Source organism: Rhipicephalus microplus, chromosome X (genome assembly GCF_043290135.1).
Source record: "Rhipicephalus microplus isolate Deutch F79 chromosome X, USDA_Rmic, whole genome shotgun sequence".
Taxonomy (NCBI): domain Eukaryota; kingdom Metazoa; phylum Arthropoda; class Arachnida; order Ixodida; family Ixodidae; genus Rhipicephalus; species Rhipicephalus microplus.
Window position 1 is genome coordinate 346,351,902 of NC_134710.1, and position 21,332 is coordinate 346,373,233.

Consider the following 21,332-nt stretch of genomic DNA (forward strand, 5'->3'; position numbering starts at 1 on the left):
TGGAGGGAAACACAGACAAATTCTAAAGTTGATGGTATTACTACTTGGCTAGAAACTATATAATCAGCTACGGCTATAAGTACACCACCTCCTGGCGATTCTTCTCTATCACATCTGTAAATGGTATAATTATTTTCACAATCGAACAGCTCTACACTTGCAATGTTAGGGGTAAGCCAGGTTTCCGTTAACACTACAACATCGGCGGCGCAGTCATCAAAAATTGAAGATAATGCATCCCGTTTGTTAAGAACACTTCGTACGTTAGAATATAAAACTGAGTAGTTACGATAAGTGGCCGAGGGGTGAACTTTGTTAGGATAAGAGCGTATCTTCGTCGGCATGCGTAGCGGAGGACGAAGCTTCTGATGAGTTCTGCGCATGTGTATGCGGCTCACAAACGCTGTCGGTCACCGGAGAGTACACAAAGCACTTTTTGTTGATGTAAAGCTTATTGTACTTGACGGTATACTTCTCGCCACTCGCCTTGCCGAATTCAAAAAGCTTCTTGCGCACGCTTCTTGTTGCGCGGCAGAAATCCTCGCTGATTGACACATGAGACTCGCGAAAACTACTTCTAGACTGCAGTATGCTTTCTCGGAACTTAAAAGAAGCAAATTTTACGATCACTGGTCGAGATTTGCCAACTACGAATCTGCCTAGCCTGTGCGCGCGGGATATGTGGTCGTTGCCACTTCCCAAGTTTAGCTTCAGAGCTTTATTGAGGATTCGGCAAACTTTTCCTTCTGATTGCGCCCACGTTTCCGAATCGCAATCTTCTATTCCATAAAAAATCAAGTTTTCTCGGCGAGAGCGATCTTCAAATTCGTCAAGGCACTTGTTAACCGAAAGTACCTCTGGTACCCGTTGACGATTCGGCTCGCTGTCTGAGACCCGGACACATTCCTCAACTGCGCATAATCGGTTGTCTAATTCTGCCACTTTTTGTTCAGGAGACACTTGCGCCTCTCTAACTTCGTTAATGGATTCCATAAGTTCTTCGTGTTTTGCGTCTATCTTAGAGTGCAGCCCCTTAATCAACGAGATTAACTCGTTGTATTGCTTCCCCGTATCTTCTTTTCGCGGGCCCGGGTTTTCCTCAAGATCACCGGACATAGCCAGAAGCCTAACGACATGAACGCACTCGCAAATGGACATAAGCAAAACTTGTGGGCATGGAAGCATCAGCAAACAAACGTTTGTTTTTTTAGCAGAGAGGGAAACCAGTGAACTAACCTGCACAATATAACAGAAGGGTGTCAGATGCGTGTACATCTTCGCTGAAGTTCCATGCCCACTAAAGGGGCGGCCGAAGATCCAGCTCCTTATATAGCTGCCAGTTGATGCATCCGTCGATGCTGATAACTGTGGGGGGTCGAGCACCGGCAGGCATTCCCGAACGCGCAATCCGGAAGGCTGGCAAGCGGGAAAGTCAGGTGATCGCAGGGTTTGGTTGAAGCGCGTGTCCAGGAACGCTACCGGGTGCGCAGACGCGGCTCCGGGCAAAGAACTGGTACATGAGGCAATGACGGTCGAGATCTGCACAATATAACAGAAGGGTGTCAGATGCGTGTACATCTTCGCTGAAGTTCCATGCCCACTCTTTTTTTTTTTTTTTACGTCGCCCATTTTGTTATCGCCAAGTGTCTATCGATTCTGCCTTGCGGACTTTCGTTACAGTCCTTCTTTTTACTCCTTCTCTTTGCTACTCCAATTTTTCGCGCCTTCAACAACAAACATTACTTTTTTTCCTGTGTGTACCGTTTTAATGCATTATGCATCCAATTTTTCGGGCCTTCAATTACTAGCCGTTGGTCTTCCTATGTGTAACATTTTAGTGCATATGCATCTCAGTGTGGGTGATACCCTGATTGGTGTAACCATTTTTTTTTTTTTGAAGCGCTTATTCCTGTTCTGTTGTGTGCAGTAGCTCATATGTATACTTTTTATTATCAGTCTTTCTTTTACCGGTGCATCTTTTTTTGTAAATTGACACTATTTGCACTTTTGCATGTTTCAGTATTGCCTCATCGTCTCTCTTTTTTTGTTTGTAGCGTTCCCATGTTTTTCGAATACAATATCGTTTCTTTGTTTAGTTGTTAGCGTGCATATAATTTTTACTTGCATATTTTTGTTATCGCAATAGAATTGCGATACTTTGGTGTGTTGTGTCTATTACTGTAAATTTCTACAGCATGCATATCTGCCGTCTGCTGCTGACGTTTGAATTGGGCTGACGGGCCTGTCAAGCTGCTTATATGCAGCTTTTGTCGTCAGCCTTTCAATGTATTCACGATAAATAAATAAATAAAATAAATAAATAAAAAAAATCTCTGTCTGAAAAGCAAAAAAAAAAAAAGCTATAAAGCAGAGGAGCGAAATGCTCGCTTCTCTTCAAGTCAGGTGGTAGTGATTCAGAATTGTTCTTGGAGAGGGAAAACTAGAAAAAGAGAGAAAGAAAAAAACCCCTTCAAGTTGGAGTGGTGTGTTGCAAAGTGGTGGCCATGTCAGACACAAACAAACAAAAAAGCTTAAAACTTTGGAGCCGGCAGACGGTCGCCGCGTACGGCTACCTCATACGATTCCCGAACCCCTGTGAATGGGACGCTTAAAAAGAAAGCAGTTACAAACAGGGGAAGAAGCAGGGGGTGTACTTTTAATTGCAAGATGTTGAAGGTAAGCGCTTACCTTCACTTTATACATAGTTTTTTTTTTTTGCTTTCCAGATGGCGATTCTCAACAGGGACACGCACCACCACCAGGAGACAACATCATCACTAACCCTTTTAAAACTAACACGGTAGGGATGACACGGCGCCTTTGAAAACGATAGGTCCTCCTATCGAAACGTCAGCCAGCCAGTCTGAGGCACATCCACTGTTTGCCCTGATTATCCCACTACGTTTTTTGTATCTGTCGGCTCCCATCTAGATTTTGGATTCAAATGATGAGCAAGTCACTCAACCAAAGTGAGCGTCATACACTGCTCGATGCTCTATCTAAGCACTCAAAAGTGTTAGATTTGTTTAAAAACAGTTAAAAGCTCCAAATTCCAGTGTCCCGGATAAGTCATCAAATCCACATCAAGTTGGGGCATCCAATTAGGCGGAAACCTTACCATCATGCTGGAAACGAGAATAATCTAGAAATTGGCAAGTACTTGGGCTGCTCCCATCATTCTAGTCGCGAAGATGGTGGGTGGAAATTCTGCATTGGCTACTGCTAACTGAATTCTGTTGCCAATAAATACGTCTATCCACTGCCATAGATTGCCTGCATTCCACTTCCTACTTTTCTTCTGTTGATCTGAAATCAGCTTATTGGAAAATTCTGTTACTTGCAGATGACAAGAAAAAGAGCGCATTCGTTATGCCTGGCGATCTGTATGAATTCAATGTAATGCCATTTGATTTATGTAACACTCTTGCAACATTCGAAAAATGCCTAGTTAACTACAAATGAAGCCACAAAACATCGAAATGAAAAAAGCAGAGCAGGCAAAAACAAAGACAGAAAGCAGAGATGTTGCTGTTTATTCTGTATCTGTTTCTGCTGCTCTGCTTTTTTCCGATTTCGCCGTTTTGTAAATTCATTTGTAGTTAACTAAGTAGCTATATATGTACCAACTTGCTGAGCAAGCAACTCTCCTGAATTTGAAAAACTCATGGGCCCTATTTTGCATGGTTTCGAATGGCAGATCTGCATTCATTGCCTTAATGATGTCCTAAATTTTGAACGTATGTTTCAGGAGCATAACACTCGCTCAGATATTGTGCTCAACTCTAATTGAAAAGTCTGGCCTCATATTGAATCTGAAAAAGTGCCACTTTGGCAAGTAAGAAAAATTGGAGCTGGGATGTCTCGTGAATAAAAAGACCGTACCCACAAAATACAGTGACTGTTGAATCGCTCGAGCTGCTGAAATCCTTAAAACAACTTCGTAGCTTCATCTGACTCTGCAAGTATTTCCGGTGGTTCATACCCAGGTTTGCGGATGTCGTTCACTTCCTGAAGAATATTTTGCGCAAGGACAGTTCATTTCAGTGGACCTCTGAGCATGATGCCACTTTTCGAAAGCTGAAGTGTTTAACTTCTAAGCCGAAACATCTGATCTTCGTTTTCCGCTCAAACACCCAACCTCTGTTCACTTAAGAACCACACGAAGAATTATTCGCGTGAAACCCTGCAGATTAGACACACACAAAATGTTTCTCTGAAAGCTGGGCGCTCATCATGATGGTACGCACGCTGTTCGTGAACTGAGTTGTTATTGGCACAAGACAATTGACAAATATAAACGACTACTATAACTATAACAATTGACAACTATAAACGTGCGCTGAAAGTGGATACGGTAGCATTTTAAGTCTTCTCATGCCCAATTGTTATCCTGCATTTGGTAGTCCAAGAACACAGCCACATGCTATTCCAGCAATTCAGAGAGTTTAGCTAGAGTATTGTATGCACTGTGTAAATACGCACATGACTGGCAAATGCACAAGTGATGAGACAGCTGGTTTCTGATATTATATCTTTTTGGCTCAACATCAACCAGTAGTGTTCTTCTAAGAAACTGTGCTGCGTACAAAGCAGGAATGGGGTGCCGGCGTTTTTAAACCGAATTGTGCAATGCAGGCCTGGGCAGTGGACCAAGGCTAGCACATATCTTCACTCCACGGAGTCCTAGTCCAGCATCACGAACATCAAGGCGATCGCGAGGCCAGAGTGAATGAACGAGCCATGCACATGGGGCATTTGTGCTCGGCTTTGTAAAATAATATATTCTACAGCTGAGCCCTTTTATAGAAGACACACTCCAAGTAGTACCCTTGTTTCTTGTGTCTTAAATTAGGTGTGTCTTCTAAGCAGGGTACCTAATTCCAAAATTTCTGATCAACCCCTATTTGAATTTTAGACACAGTGGTGTTGCTTATAACCAGTTGTCCCTTACATCAGTGCCTCTTATAAAGGAGTTAACTGCATGCATTGGTTTTTGTAGCAATAACTGATACGATATAGCTTTTTCTTCATATTTAGAATGGGTGCAAGTATTGCTTTAGCTGTGCAAACCTCATTATGTTAAAGAGCTAATTTCGCAGAAACTGCCCCGCCGCGGTGGTCTAGTGGCTAAGGTACTCGACTGCTGACACGCAGGTCGCGGGATCGAATCCCGGCTGCGGCGGCTGCATTTCCGATGGAGGCAGAAATGTTGTAGGCCCGTGTGCTCAGATTTGGGCGCACGTTAAAGAACCCCACGTGGTCAAAATTTCCGGAGCCCTCCACTACAGCAGCTCTCATAATCATATGATGGTTTTGGGACGTTAAACCCGACATATCAAATCAATCATTTTGCAGAAACTTTGGTGGCGGTGTCGTTGGTGTTGAGCGAGAAATCATTATATTATTTACGTCCAAAAAAATGGAGAAAGATGCAAATAAAATTATTGAAAAAATTCGTGTGACCAAGTCAGGACTGAAGCCACAATCTTTGCATGGCAAACATTCGTTTTTCCGCAGAGCACACATATGCTTAAGAACAGTGTGAAAATAAGTTTCTCTACATGGAATGCAGTAAAATAACTTTCATGTTTTACAAACACGCGCATCCTGTGTACCAGCTTCACAATAGAACATGTATCATTGGAGTAATATTGTGCGGTACAAGCCTACACTGCAATCAGACATCAGAAAATGTGATTATCCTAATAACTTCATGGTTTAATCCAGCCTAACATTCCAAAAGGCACATACGTTAGAGTGTATCCCCTTGAGATCACGTAGTGGGTGCATAGCTAGTTGCAGAATATTTTATAACTGTTTGGCTCATGGTTTAAAGCATGCTACTATCACACTCAAAGTAATCATTGGCGAAAGCTTCACCAACAATAGTAATTTTCCACTTTATTGATCACAGAGAAGTAATTCATAATTATAAGTTCCCAAGTAACATCAAACAATAAAAGTATGCACTAAGAGGTGGAAGTGTGCCCTAGGGACAGGATATTGCTATCGCGTCGAACTCTTAACGCAAAGCTTGACTGTCCCTCAGTTTTTCAGTGATGATGTTGTTGCAAATATCGGAAAGACGAAAACGTAATTGTCAACACTGAAAAAACACTTATAGTTTCAGCGGCTTTGTTCAGCGCAAAAACACTTCATCATAAGATGCATCTTGTTTTGGTATGTTTAGTGATCTTCAATACACTCTTATAGCAGTTATGATTATGTTGAGGTGCCATCTGAAAAATGTTCAGTTATGTAAATTGCTTGCCTGAGCCACTTAAGTGTTTAAAAAGGCACGTGCGAAGTCCAGGGCGTAGCCAGGATTTTTTTTTTCAGAGTATGGGAGGGGGGCGGGGCCTAATTGTTTGAAAGTCTTTACATGGCAAATAAAAAAAAGTTGCCCGGGAATATAGAAGGTGCTTAATTATTATAAGAAAATGACAACAATGTGGAATGCAGCAGACAAGGTGATTTAATCAGCAATGGAAAATGAATTTTGGCACTGCAGTAGAGCTAGTGCATGTGCACCAGAAAGAATGCTTCTCTACCAAAGGATCTTGACCAAGAAGAGCCACACAGTCAGTAAAGCGAAACGAGTGACAAAAAAAGGGGGGGGGGGAGGGGCACGATTGAAATCGGTTGTTCATACTCATCTATACGGATGACTAGTTTCAATGGTGAACTTTCCGTTAGCAGGAATCGAATCTACGTTGAAATTCACACATACGTTTAAATTCCCTCGTTTAAATTCACATATAAACCCAATAAAGTGGCCGGGGGAGAGCTGCCGTGATAGCTCAGTGATAGAGCATCAAACTGTTATTTGAAGGTTGTAGGTTCGATTCCTGCTCACGGCAAGTTATTTTTTCACCCACTTTTCTTTCTTCCTATTTACATTACATTGGTTCTAATAATTTACCTAATACATTCCTTGGTTTTATTGTCTGTTACATGTCATTATTATTGTGTCTAAACACGGAAAAACGAGCCCTTAGGTATACACTTCTTTCTCTTATTCATTAACAAGGGTCTCGTACTGGCAGACTTGGTGTCGTTAGGTTGTATACGAGGGACTATTGGTCAGCTGCCAGCTCATAATAAGTTCACGTGCTACGTGACGCCACACAGACTCATCACTCACCGCCATGGCTACAGATGGCACTGACTGACGCTCCCACGTTTAAATTCACATATAAACCCAATAATGTGGCTGGGTAGATAGGCGCCATGATACCTCAGTGGTAGAGCATCGAACGCATTATTCGAAGGTCGTAGGTTCTATTCCTGTTCACAGCAAGTTATTTTTTCACCCACTTTTCTTTATTCTTATTTACATTACATTGGTTCTAATAAGTTCCTCTATACATTCCTTGCCATTATTGTCTGTTAAATCTCATTATATATGTATATATATATATATATATATATATAGGGAAAACAAGTGTATACTTAAGGGCTCGCTTTTCGTGTTTACACAATATTAATAAGATCTAACAGACAATAATGCCAAGGAAGGTATAGGGGAATTTATTAGGCCAATTGTAATGTAAATGAGAAGAAAGAAAAGTGGGTGGAAAGATACCTTGCCGTGGGCAGGATCCGAACCTGCGACCTTCAAATAACGCGTTCGATGCTCTACCACTGAGCTACCCCCCAGCCACTTTATTGGGTATCTATGTCAATTTAAACATGGGAGTGTCAGTCAGTGCTACTAGTAGCCATGGCGGCGAGTGTGGCACACTCTTTATGAGCCTGTTTGGTGTCACGTAGCACGTGAATTTATTACTAACTGGCAGCTGATGAATAGTCGCTCGTATACAGCCTAAAACACACACACACATATATATATATATATATATATATATATCGGACACTTTCTCTGCCAAACTGGCCTGCGGGAAGAACTGGAAGAAAGCTTTGAACAAAGAACAAAGAAGACGCACATTTGGGAAAATAGTTGCAGACGACAAAGAATTAAAACTGTTATGCTTTCTGGACACAAAAGAGGCAAACATTAACATTCTTTTAGCAAGCAACTAAATAGAAGTCAGAGCCCTGTGGGCTCCAAATTCTATATGGGGCAGTGAAAAATGCTGTCAAGATAAATGGGTAGTGCAAACAGGGCTGTTCACAAGCAAACAAGCATAGGCCCTTCACTTTGGTTAGCCTTGAGGCACGTTTTCTTGAAAATCAAGGACCCAGCAAATTTCTTCCTTCAATTCAACCTTGTTTCAGAATTGTAGTAAGCTGATCAAGACGAACTGTGGGTACAATAAAAAATAATTTTCAGTTATTTCAGCATGCTGAAACTGGCTAAGTCAGCGCAAGCAAGCATCGCATGACTTCGAGTTCGTGGCAAGCACTCTGACGTGCGTTCTGTAATGCCTTATTGGATTAAAGGGGCACTGCGGCACTCTTTGAACAGTCTTATTTAGCACTGGATTGCGTGTAGTGATGATTACCGAGACAAATGCAACAAGAATTATAGAAGTTGGTGAACGGAAAGGGAAGCTATGAGTCTTTAGAGTTCAAATCTCGAGCAGCAGACGACGAGAAACGTTCTCTTTTGCATTTCACTCACTTTCCGACGTCAAATACCGCTTCCAATCAAAGCTCGGGTCTTGTAAAGACATACCGGAAAGGTAAGCTCACGGTGGCTTTCAAACAATACCCCACTACAGCTCCTTTTGATGGCATTGTTAGCATGGGCATGGTTATTACGAACCACAGGCGTAGCAGATACAACCCTGTAGCACTGTGTTAGATACACATATGCACTTAGGGCAGCGTGACTTCCTGGCTTGCTTGGAAGACGGTTCTACGGCAATGCCGGCACCCACCACCTGTCACATTTTTGGCACACTGAAAACATGGCATGCATTTCTACTTCCAGTTGCTGGCGTACCATAGCCTCGTTCCCAGGCTAAGTGTTGTGTTCGTTGTTCTGAAAGTACACCATTTATAAACAGGAATCATATCTTTCTGAGAAAGTGTAAAAGAAGTTTGTGCTGTTTTTGGCATTTACTCGTATGCACAAGCTGCCAGCATATGAATATTGCACGCTATTTGTAGCGTGCAGCCAATAAAAAACGATTGGTCCTTGTCGCCACGTCACATGATCCTACATCACTTCCCATAACAAAAATAGCTTATGTGTGTTGCCATGGTCTGAAGTCAAGGTAGTTTGTCTCGTGAATTAAAATTATAACAGCACCAATTTTGGCGTTGCCATTTGTGCAATAATATCGATGCTTTCCATAGCACCCGAAGAACTTATAAAAAATACACGCTCAAGTAGCGTCGGAGGGCCCCTTCAAACATGAGCATAAACATGATGGCAAAGCGATGAAGTGAATATGCAAGCAGTGTATCTTTCGAGCAGTGGTGCGAAGCTCGCTATATATGGCACAAATTCCCCTAGCGATTTTCGCCTTTGTAGTTGCACTCTTTATAGATATCTCTCTTCCTGTGTGTTGAACTCTATTTATTACGCATGCTAGAAGGTTCACTTGATAGTTGTCTTCTGTTTGTATATACTGAAAATATACTGCAGGCATGTCCAATTTCTCGGTGTACAACGAAAGGCGAAACCGATGCCTCCGAGACAAAAATCACTGAGACCAACGGCAAGAAAAACCCGATTATGGTCACGATCGTTTTGCGATTTACCTTTGAGACATACATGTTCGAATTCGCTTCCCATTTGCTTCCCTGTTTTCTGGTGGTGAGGGTTAACCTTGTGTGGCTAACCACCCTGAGTTAAGCCATTCGGTTACAGCCACAGTGTACAGCTGGCGTAAGCAGGTCTTGCTTGTTCTTGCTTGTGAGCTCCTGTCCTGTCATCTCCTTGGGCTCCGTGGTGAGCGGCTGCTACCGTGGCTGAAACACATACAAAGTTGATGAAAACTTCGCCTTTTACACTTTATGACCACGTTCAAAAAAGTACCTGCACCCACAGCAAAGTTTTTCACTAACAACAAAAGCACCTTCCATAATTTCTATGTAATCCAAAACGAGCACTCGGAAAGAACAGCAAAGCATGTTTCTCCCTTCAGAGTATCTAGAACCCTGACTGACACCTAAGGGCAAGAATGTAAAATCGAGAAGCTAGCCTATGAGGACCTTCTCTTGGAAGTGCTCTAGCAACACCAGTACGAGAACCTTTTAAAAACCACAGCCTTCGAATACATTACAGTACCCATCACACCTCGCCGATCGGTAAACACCGTTCAAGGTGTCACTTCAGATGATGACTTAAGTTATGTGACTGAAGAACTTCAAAACGGACCAAAGGACCAAAACGCCACAAATGTGTACAGAATAAATATCAAACGGGAAAACAAGGAAGCTATGTGCTTGATATTGCCAGTTCTTGTTGCATAAATGAGATCAGAGCCGATAGCGCTACATACTTGCATACTAGAATGATAGTACAAAGATTATTTTCAGTTTTCTTAGAATTTGCGTGTTGGTCGCATGCTGAAAGCTCTTTGTCCAAATTTTTCAAGTGCCTTTATGGAGCATATTCTGAGCAGCTACCAAGAAAACTCGCAACTCCGAGCAGCATTTCGCTTTTGGAACAGTATGGAAGAATTACTGCACTTCCATCAATTGGTCAACCGGTATGGCTTAGATATTTTGACCAATGCTGAATACTAAGAGCCGTGAAAGGCAAAAAAGATCAGTATAATAACTTCATGACAGCACTTCGAGTGGCCAAGATTCATTTTTCTTTTGTTTTTAATTTGACAGTAAATGTTAATCACAATTCTAACAGTTACGAGTGGTCTAGTTATATACAACATTACAGTAAAGATGGAATTTTTCAAATCACGGCAGTATGAAGCAAAGGTGTAATGAACAATGATTTCTTGGTATTTAAATGTCCAAATAGTGATATGATTTTAATATACACTGTAGAGGAGGGCTCCGGAAACTTCAACCATCTGATGTTCTTCAACGTGACCCCCAACTCGTTTCCTTGAGGCTTTCGGGTCATGAGAGAAATGTAAAGTGTCACAAAATAAACATCAGATGCCTGCATGGAACAAGTTGCTCAGTTTCAGTGAAAAGTGCAGGAGCAGATTTATAAAGCCCATTCTAAACTCTCTTGGTGCAAAACAGCTACAAGAACAGTTGTGATGTACCCCCAACTCAAAAAATCTTAATCCTGCGAAGTAGGGACATAACCACTGTGCCATTATTATTCTGTGGAGAAACAAAGTACCCACTACACATCTGTTAGGCATTATATGCGTTTCGTTGATACTCAGGCTGATGACAGAGAATTAATAATATGCTCGGAGCCTTTATGAATAGTGGGAAGCCCTGGTGCCATTTCACTCATTTGCCAGGTTACATAAAATTCTATAAACTTAATTTGCCCTCATAATGTGGTTTTATACTATGGCTACTTTGTACTAAAGTAAGGACAGCTTCTTCAAATAAAAAATTGCCTATGAGGTGATACTGAAAAAAAACTGGGCACTTACATGAAAAAAATGGAAAAAACTTGCAAAAACATTGAATTTCTACTTGGAAGGCACCACTGTTCCAACAAAAACAGTTTATTTTATGTATTTTTTAATAGTTGTTATAAATATATTGGTTTCTCGATGCACAGTAACTGCACTAGAGCACGAGATAAACCATGGAGTTGCAATCATATTCCTGCCCCCCTTTTCTTTTCATGTTCCTGTCCTCTTTTTTCTGCCCCTTTGCTTTGAATTCACTCTCTTCCTTTCACAAAAGCCCTTATGCTTATTCACTTTACCCCCCCCAACGAGGAGCACTGCTCATTGCCATTGTGATTTTAGCAACCCTAAGAGAGGCCAAGGGAGCCCACAAAAGTAGACAGCAATAATTATTGTTCGAATGGCCGTTTTCGGTGAGTAACGTTACCTCCTCTAGTTCACGGCATGGCTTCTAGACACGGTGATTTGTGAGAAATACTAAACTCAATATTTTCCTTTAGTTCCCACTTGAATTAGAGGTTGTATCTATCAATTTTAGCACTCACTTTTTGCATGTGCCTGAAGATATTCTTAACAAAATTTTGTTCAGTATCTGTTTAGACACACTTGACTACTCTGACCCTATCTGTAAAGGCCGCTTTGGTTCAGCATTAAGTGTGGGCCTCAGTAGCACTTAATTTGTGACCAGCAGGGTCATCCAAGCTCGAGCAAAGAATTTTGGCTCATGCAGTGCTTTAACAAGCCCTCCAAGATTTAAGGCCGAAAACATAAGTCAGTACTCAGGACCATGCTTGGTTTTCCCACCATACTATAAGAAAACAGTGTGTGAGGAAGAGCAATTCTTTTTTCCAGATCAGTGCGGAATATAGAGAGATGAGATCACTGAGAAAGTGGCACAGTGTGTAGAGTGTGAAAAGACACAGGGAGAGTCTGTGGAGCAACTGTGAGAGCATTCACAACAAGGCAGATCATACACACCGGTAGTCATGATTATTAGAAAAAGCAGTGTGCAAGGTACAAATTTTTTTTACAGAGAGAAGAGTTGATGTCACCGAGAAAGTGGTACAGTGTGCAAAGTGTGAAAAGACACAGGGAAAGTGTGTGTAGCAAATGTCAGAACAGAGTTCACGGCAATGCACGTCCCACACACCGGTAGTCATGATTATTAAAAAAAAAGCAGTGTGCAAGGAAAAGCATTTTTTTTTCCAGATGAGAAAGAAATACAGAGAGAAGAGTTGAGGTCACCGAGAAAGTGGTACAGTGTGTAAAGTGTGAAAAGACACAGTAAGAGTGTGTACAGCAAATGTGAGAGCAAAGTTCACAGCAAGGCACGTCCCACACACCGGTAGTCATGATTATTAAAAAAAAAGCAGTGTGCAAGGAAAAGCATTTTTTTTTCCAGATGAGAAAGAAATACAGAGAGAAGAGTTGAGGTCACCGAGAAAGTGGTACAGTGTGTAAAGTGTGAAAAGACACAGGAAGAGTGTGTACAGCAAATGTGAGAGCAAAGTTCACGGCAATGCACGTCCCACACACCGGTAGTCATGATTATTAAAAAAAAAGCAGTGTGCGAGGAAAAGCATTTTTTTTTCCAGATGAGAAAGAAATACAGAGAGAAGAGTTGAGGTCACCGAGAAAGTGGTACAGTGTGTAACGTGTGAAAAGACACAGGAAGAGTGTGTACAGCAAATGTGAGAGCAAAGTTCACAGCAAGGCACGTCACACACACCAGTAGTCCTGATTATTAAAAAAAAAGCAGTGTGCGAGAAAAAGCATTTTTTTTCCAGATGAGAGTGGGATATAGAGAGAAGAGATGAGGTCACTGAGAAAGTGGTACAGTGTGTAAAATGTGAAAAGACACAGGGAGAGTCTGTGGGGCAACTGTGAGAGCAGAGTTCACGGCAAGGCACATCAGACACAGTGGTAGTCCCAATTATATCGAGTCAGCACAGCAAAGCTGGGCTGAACTGGTGGGAAGCACCAAGGAATGCCATCAAAATAAAAATTTTCTGATCATAGGCGGAGGCAAAGGATCTCTTTTAGTAGTGCGAAAGCTACCGGTTGAGTCGAATTCTGGACCCAGGCCATAGATTTGTCCACAGTACTTGGCATCGTCAATCTGGTCACTGAAGAACACTTGCCGCATTTTAAAAAAGGCTCCAGCTGTAAGCAAGCTGTCACTGCCTGCCTGATGATGTTGTCCAAGACGTTCTACGTGAAGTTGGTTTGCCAGTTCTTGTAAGCCTCCTCGAAAGGATTTACAGCCCCTCATGAGAAACTTGAGATCATAAATCTTTGGGAATATGATCCGCAGCAGTTCAAAAAACTCACCAACGTCTTCAGGCAGGTTTTGATCTAACAACAGCTTGATCATGTAGCCAAAGTCATACCCACTATGAAAAGTGAGCCACCGAACATTTTCAGAGTAGACAATACCAGAAATCGTGAAAAGCTGTGCAAATTCATTTGGCTCAATGCCTTCTGCACTGTGCTTTGCAAACTGTATGCCCGAGTTGACTAGTAGAAGAATTGAATCTTGTGCATGCATGTCTGCATTCAGATTGAACTTGAAGTTGAACTGCCAGGTGCAGCAGTCTGGGGCTGGGTTTCCAGCTTCATCAAAAAAGGTGAGACCGAGCTGGATTATGTTGAGTGAGTTTACGTTACTTCGCAGCAGTTGGTACTGGTAATCTGCGGCACTGCTAAAAAACCCGATGGGATGTGCCACGATTCCTGGAAACTCTGTGTCCATAGCAACATAGTTATACTGCTGGACCGTTTGCCTCATGGCCCGGAATTCTTCCTCAAGGTTAGAGGCCCACACCTCTCGGATACTACCAGGCCTGCTGAGGGCTACAGGCTCATATCTTTCTTTGTCGACACCACTGCCAGTAATGTTGACTCGGGGGATGAACACGGCGCCAGGCCCAGGCAGGATCTTTGCATTGCTGGGGCTGCAGCCTCCACCTTCAAGAATATAACGGCCATTTCCATGTACAGCTTGGCAAGATTCAGTGCCCGGCCCAGGCAGGATCACTGCATGGCCAGGGCTCCAGCCTCCACCTTCAAGATTAGGACGGCCTTTCCCATGTACAGCTTGGTAAGATTCAGCACCACGCCCAGGCAGGATCACCGCATCGCCAGGGCTGCAGCCTCCACCTTTAAGAACATGAGAGCCACTCTAATGTACAGTTTGGCAAGATTAAGTCATGCAAAGCACAACACGGCTTCTGTGCTGCAAGAATCTTTCACGGTATTCTATTCATTAGGCTACAAATGTACATTCTGCATGGTTCGAACCAGATGCCACCAAAACTTATTGAAGAGACTGACCATGTTAACACACTACGAAACTATGGTGCAGATGCAGAAACTAGCAGAAGCATTCACATAATTCTGCACACCTTTGTCACAGTAAGGGCACCTTACTTTTGTTTAAAAAGTGTGTTTTTTTTCTTTCTCCTAGAATGTAACAGTTGTAGAAAAGGCCACAAAGTCTCTATGCACTCGGTATTTTTTTTAATGCTCAACACTGAATCTATAACATATTTTACAGGCTAAGTTGAAACCTTATATAAGGACCTATGTATGCTACACTAGACTTGTTTGTTTATCTCTTCTCATTGAGAAAACTATATAAACATTCAGTGGGAAAACGACAACTAGCATTTTGGAGCTCAGCCATGAAAATAAACTGGAGCTTGCTGGGAAGAGAGACGCACGTATAGAAAATGAGGAGTAGAGTGGCATACGAGGAGATTGGCTTGCACATGATAGGTGGGCACTCGTCAATTTTTGTTCTTGTTCATGAACCCACCCTAAAAAAGTAAAAACAAGCACATCATGAGAAGTGGGCACGAACGTGAGGAGCAAGCAGCTTCAAAAGAGGTTGGCTTGTAACATGGCATTAAAATGTACACTGAACAATCAAAATATGTCCCCATTTCATGTTTTTTTTTGTATGTAATCTTTGAACGAATTAAAGATAGAGCAGGGAAAACTGAAATCAGCCACCAGCTGTCGTACTACATGTGGAGCAACACGGATATGTAGAAGCTTCGGCTCCATAGCCTTCACTTTAATGTCAAGATAAGTTGTCGCCGAATATATAGCAAGTGTGCTTGGCATTGAAGATTGTATTGGCAAGTGGCCTGAGCACATGAAGAGTGATCAACGTGAGGGGAAATTCTATGAAAGAGAATACATGTATGAAATATTTTAGCAAAAATAAAAATTAAAGTACCTTAAGAAAAAAAGAAAAGGTCGGTGCACAGCAGTGTTGCAGAATAGGTGCCCGAATTCCATTCCTATTCCATTCCAGAAAATAAGAACCTGCCGCAATCACATTCCTGTCAATTTCTCGGAATGAGAAAACTTAGCCCATTCACACTTGGGAAATGGCCGGGCAGTTCAATTCCATTCCAACAGTTTTTAAATGTGGGAAGGGCATCTTGACAGTTTCACTGAGTTAGGATTGAATGCCCCATAAAGCAGATGTCATCAGATGCACTAATAACTGCAAAAGTATGCAAAACTCATAAAGATCGAGGGATTACAAAGGCCTGACGACATATCTCAGCCCTAATACAGAGCGACATGGGATTTTTCGGTGCGAATCCTCGTGTGAGGACTTGAGGAGGCATCACCATGACCATAATTACATGGCCTTTCTGGCTTCCACTGGCCTACTGAACCAATGCTTTGAAAAGTTTTTCTCTCTCTGTATGGAAAGGGTACAATGCTACCACCTTCTGTCTCCATACAAAGACTGTTTAAAATTGTACGCTGTGCTGACCTGCAAACCTTCACAGACAGTTTCAGGTAAAGGCACCCATATGGGCACCTTTGCCCACATAAGCTAGGACGAAAAAGGACAACGCTAGTCTTATTACATCTGTCTCGTCATTGTTTTCGTGCTTGTTTTTACTGTGCATCCTCTTGTCAAGACAGGGGGGAAAGCATTGCATAAAGCAGGGAGGAGGAGTAGAACGTGAGACAGCGTGAAGTGCAGGGTACACGAAACCTTACAGAGAACACAAGCATCACACAGCGCCACTCAGCGTCACCACTAAAAGAAGCGCTTTTTTAAGAAACGTCCGAGTCGCCAATGGTGACATGACCGAAAACAAAGAAGTGAAGGGTGGGAGACAGCAGGTGGCTTCTGCCCCACAAAGAAAAAAATTCACAAGCCGCAAGAGATTCTAAGCACAGCTGTAGTTCTGCACGAAAGATACCAGTGGCATAGAGCCGCAGTTGCACAAAAGAATAATAAACATAATAATTGTTAGAATCTCACATCCCAAAACTACCTCTGATTACGACAGATGCCACAGTGGAGAGTTCTGGAAATTTCGACCATCTAGGGTTCTTATCGTCAACCTAAATAAAAAAACAAAGGCCTCAAGCATTACCGCCCCCATTGAAAATGTGGCCTCCACAGCTAGGCCTGCGACTTGGGGGTAAGCAGCCGAGTGCCTTAGCCACAGACCGCCGTAGCGGGTGAGAATAAAGGCTAAGCTTGCAGTAACTGTCTACATAAGGACATAAATGTAGCAGGTGTGCTGCTTATAAATCGGCCATGCTTGTTACCTGTCAAGCTATTTTAAAAGCACTGCTTTGTTGTTATATTCAAGGCTCTGTTTAACTAATGTCCGAGGTTTAAAAAATAATGCGTAAAAGAAAACTCTCTGTTTTCGGAACAAGATGTGATTCTATCCCCGTTCTATATCGTGGTCGCGAAAATGTGGAATGATGCCAGAGTCATTGTAATTCCGGAGTGCCAACTCTGCAACATTGGTGCACAGGGTAAATGCTAAAATACGTCATATATGATTTACCCTAACTTCCCCAACAGCGAATATATTTGGGCACAGACTTAGTACCTGGCATAAGTGTAGGAGGACATGGAGGCAGTCGGTTTCTTTAACGATAGAATCCCATTTCAATCGTTTTGACATTGCAGACATGTACCACACTTGCGATTGATGAAACTCGCAGTGATATTTATAGCGTCTGTGTTCTCCCGATCGAAAAATCGGCCACGTGGGCCTACTTGCTGCCTACCTACCGTGCGGCTGGTGACAGCATTTAAAGACTCGGGTGGAAAGATGAGTTTTCTTCAAAATTACCGATTTCTTTATTTTCACCTGTTTTGATAAGATTAGTATCTTTACTGTTCTGGAAAAAAAATACATGTGGAGACTTAACTGTAAATGCTTTGAAATTGCATCAAAAGAGCACAAGGTGCCTGTTAAAAGGCCCAAAGTGTGCAGTTTTGGAGCATCTTGCCACCAATAATGCGCTGCCACTCGCCATTGTGTAAAAGTCGAGTGAAGAGTCGATCAAAGAGAGGAGAAGAGTCGAGCCTCAGTCTTCAAATAACGACAGTTTCCTTCGCTGATCAAGAAATGACAAAAAGAAGCATGCTCTTGAGCATTTTTAGAGCACCACGCCTGGTTTATCACGTGGTACAGATTGGGGACCGCCATTAGCCACTGCACAGCTGTGTGTGCTGTGAAGCCTACTTGCGGGGTCCATGTCTTGTCGAGCAGCACAGCTGAACCATGCTTTTCTCATGTATTTATTTCCGTCATGAATGAAAAAAGCCATTGTTCGTGCATGAAAGCCGTTGTGGCAGCACGCTCTGTAGGAATAGGCTTCAAGCAGCTGGTTCGATTTGCGGCAGTTGTTGACTAGCAAAAGCCAATGCATCAAAAGTCATTCACAGCAATCAGCCGGAAAGATTGTCATGCAGCGATGGATGACGTCAGCGCCAATCTTGCGAGACTGAAGAAGCTCACAGTGAGAGAAATCAGCGGAACTACACTGCCATTATGTACGACGGTATGTGGCACAAACGTGGCAGCAAAATGGCATTGGAACTGTTATGTCCTTCGATACTGGACATAGTTTATGTTTCGCAGTCCTGTTCAACTTTTTCTTAGCTTGCAGTCGGCAAAAGGCTCTGCCACATGGAGCGAAAGAACTTTGCTAAGCCTTTCATGGCTCTGTCTGTGAGCGAAATGTCTGTGAGGAGTCGGCTCAAAAAGTCGAGAGGGACAAACTCATGATGCTGGCGTATTTTTGTGGCAGTGGCCACTACAAGAAGGGTTGTTTTTTTTTTTTTTGGTGTGCAATTTTCCTGGTATTTAATGACATGTTTCATAAATAAAAACTCAATTTTAACTTCAAATCTCATTTTTCTCAAAACACAAAATTTGCTATTTTTTTCAATGTGCCCCTCGTTTTTCTGACACTTCTAGTGCTCAGATCTGCATGAAATTTTGCCCAACTTTTTTCCAAAGTATCACAAATACATTTATCTAATTTATATTTAAATAGTCTATTATATAGTAAAAATTGTATGCAAACCTTTGCTAGGATAGGTTAAATATAGACATTTTTACATCTATCATTTTTCATGCATATTACATATTTAGTATGCACTTCCTAATTAGTTATTTGTATTCTACACTTTATTTGAAACATTATGAACTATGTATGGTAAAAATTACAGAAGTTTAGGGATAAAAAGAGGGGGAGGCAGAAGGGTCAGGGTTTTCACTTTGTCAAGTCACAAAGCTATAATTATGCAACTTGCAAAAAACTAGTTAAATAATTTAAATCAGCATAACGAGTTCCATAAACAGCTGAAGTTTCATTTCTCTAGAGTGAACATTAAAAAAAGGGTCGAGTAGTATCTCCCTTTAAAAGCAGAATGTTTACAATGTTAACATAAATTGTTAATAACTTGCTACATGCAGTGCAACACTTTTTGGCTTGCATGCTCATCTACAGATATGGAGTGTTTTCCTGATGTCCTCAAAAAGGGCTTCGGGAACCATTGAAATAATTAGTTCTCTTGCTGAGCTAGTTTGCTTTTGGTTTACACCAACTCATTATGTGGACTTGTATATTAGGCAGAGCATTGGCCACGACCCAGCATATGTCACTGCTAGTGAAAACAGAAGCGACTGCAGTAATCTGTAATGCAACAGATGTTGACAACATTGTTTACTGAAAATTAAGCTAAGGCTACCACAGTCAAATATTTCCTCAGTTTATGAAATCCACTACACTACATATTACCAGAGTTGAAAAGTGTATCAATCTGTCTCTATGAATTGGTTGCATACTTTTCATAAAAGGAGGTGGTTAGGAACTCAGGTGGTGAAGGCAGCATGTAAGCTTTTCGAACAGTGCTTCATCTTTGGCAGTAGTCTATGAAGCTGCATTATATTTGTTTAAATGCACATGGTGCATGTTGGTGCTTCACTGCCTTTGCACATGATTTTTTCAAACAGTTTCATCAAGAGCTTGTGCAGTGAGTACACAGCCAAATTAAGAACTTAGAATTCTACTCATTAAAATATTTCTTAAACATCACACTGGAAAATTTTGCGAGAAAGTTCTTACTGAAAAAAAAAAAACGAAGCAAACAGTAATATAATTTTTCCGTCCCATCAAAAAAATACCTCCAAAGATATTCGCAACTGTACACTGTATGAAATAAATGTAGGGACTCTCCCAAAAAAGTTGCCACATTTGTTTTGCATATCAAGATGATTTTGTAAAAAAGCAAAATGCCTACGAAGGGGCTACCCGAATACTCCACATTCAATGAATGATATTTATGCAAGGATCTGAGAGAGTGGATTGGTTAGCGAGACTTGCAGTACACCTAATATAACAAGCACGATTTTTTTTGCATTTAGAAAGACCACATAACTTTCTCATTGCATTCAATATAGCAACCATACTCGGGCATGTACGATAATAGCAACCAAGTGCTTGCATATACACTACCAGAAAGAGTAGGGCCCACTTGTTGAGGTCGAAGACACATTTGCTGCTGCTTAGACACAACATTATAAGAGAACTAACAGACAAAACTGCCACAGAAAGTATAGGGGTGTGTTATTCGAAGTAATTGTAATGTGAGAAAGAAAAGTGAATGAAAGGATAATTAAAACGAGCCCATACATTAAGACTTCTTTCTTTCATCGATACAGAGGATTTCGTTCCGGCAGACTTAACCCCATGAGGTGTTAAGCAAGGAATTATTGGTCAGCTGCCATCTCGTATATTTTTTTAATAAATTATGTACAACATGATACCAAATGAGGAAAAAGTGTTTCACAGTCGTTGCAATGTCAACAGGTAGGGCTGACTGATGTTCCCACCGAAGCAAATGGAGAGAAGGCTGACGCGAAGTGTAGGCAATGTGAGGTCAAGGAAAAAATGGAGAAAACAATGGTTGCCCAGAGTGAACTGCTGTTGAGAATCACCGAGCTGGAGACTGCATTGGTGAAATAGCAAAAAAAACGAGGGCAATGGGAGAAAGGCTGAAGTCTGCTGAGGAAGCACTAGCCAAGGTGAACAAAGGAGCGGCCGACGGTGAGAACAGTAGAGCACCGGCAACCAGAACGGCAGAGGAGAAAGAGCTAGCAAGTTTGGAAAAAACAGGTTCAACCGGCTCAATTGTTGCAAAGCCCAGTTTCAGCAATGTAGTGGTGAGGCTGGGAGGGGACAAAGCAGCCGGTGTCACAGGTGCAAGTAACCCCCAGGTGCAGGACGCTCCAGCTGAAAAGTCGCAGCATGTGATAATCGCTGGGGACTTGAATTTAAATCGATGCGCAGAAGCAATCAAAAAGGGGGTAACAGGTGACAAGAGGGTTGCAGTAGGGACGTTACCAGGACGCAAGATGGAACCAGTCATGAGCCAAGCGAGCGCAAAACTCAAAACTACAGCCGATAGACGAAACCTCGTGATAATTTCAAGGGGTTTAAACTATGTCTATATTGAAGATGTGGCAGGACTAGCGACCACACTGGCGAAAGGGTTCGATGACATGC

The 21,332-nt window shown here is 42.0% G+C and overlaps 1 protein-coding gene and 1 non-coding gene across 4 annotated transcripts in view; one reads left to right on the plus strand and one right to left on the minus strand.

The window, feature by feature from the left end:
• The first annotated feature begins 6,789 nt into the window (after positions 1-6,789).
• TRNAN-GUU (transfer RNA asparagine (anticodon GUU)) lies at positions 6,790-6,860 on the plus strand. The gene has a single exon. It is a non-coding gene; the product is annotated as a tRNA-Asn (tRNA).
• A 4,835-nt stretch (positions 6,861-11,695) lies between these two features.
• The window catches only part of LOC142776331 (CCR4-NOT transcription complex subunit 7-like), a 35,774-nt gene continuing 26,137 nt past the window's right edge, over positions 11,696-21,332 (minus strand). For all 3 annotated transcript variants that reach the window (XM_075879832.1, XM_075879833.1, XM_075879831.1), the window contains one exon: positions 11,696-14,636. In XM_075879832.1, the coding sequence (XP_075735947.1) occupies positions 13,471-14,636 (1,166 nt within the window). In that variant the 3' untranslated portion in view covers positions 11,696-13,470. The remainder of the gene's footprint in view (positions 14,637-21,332) is intronic.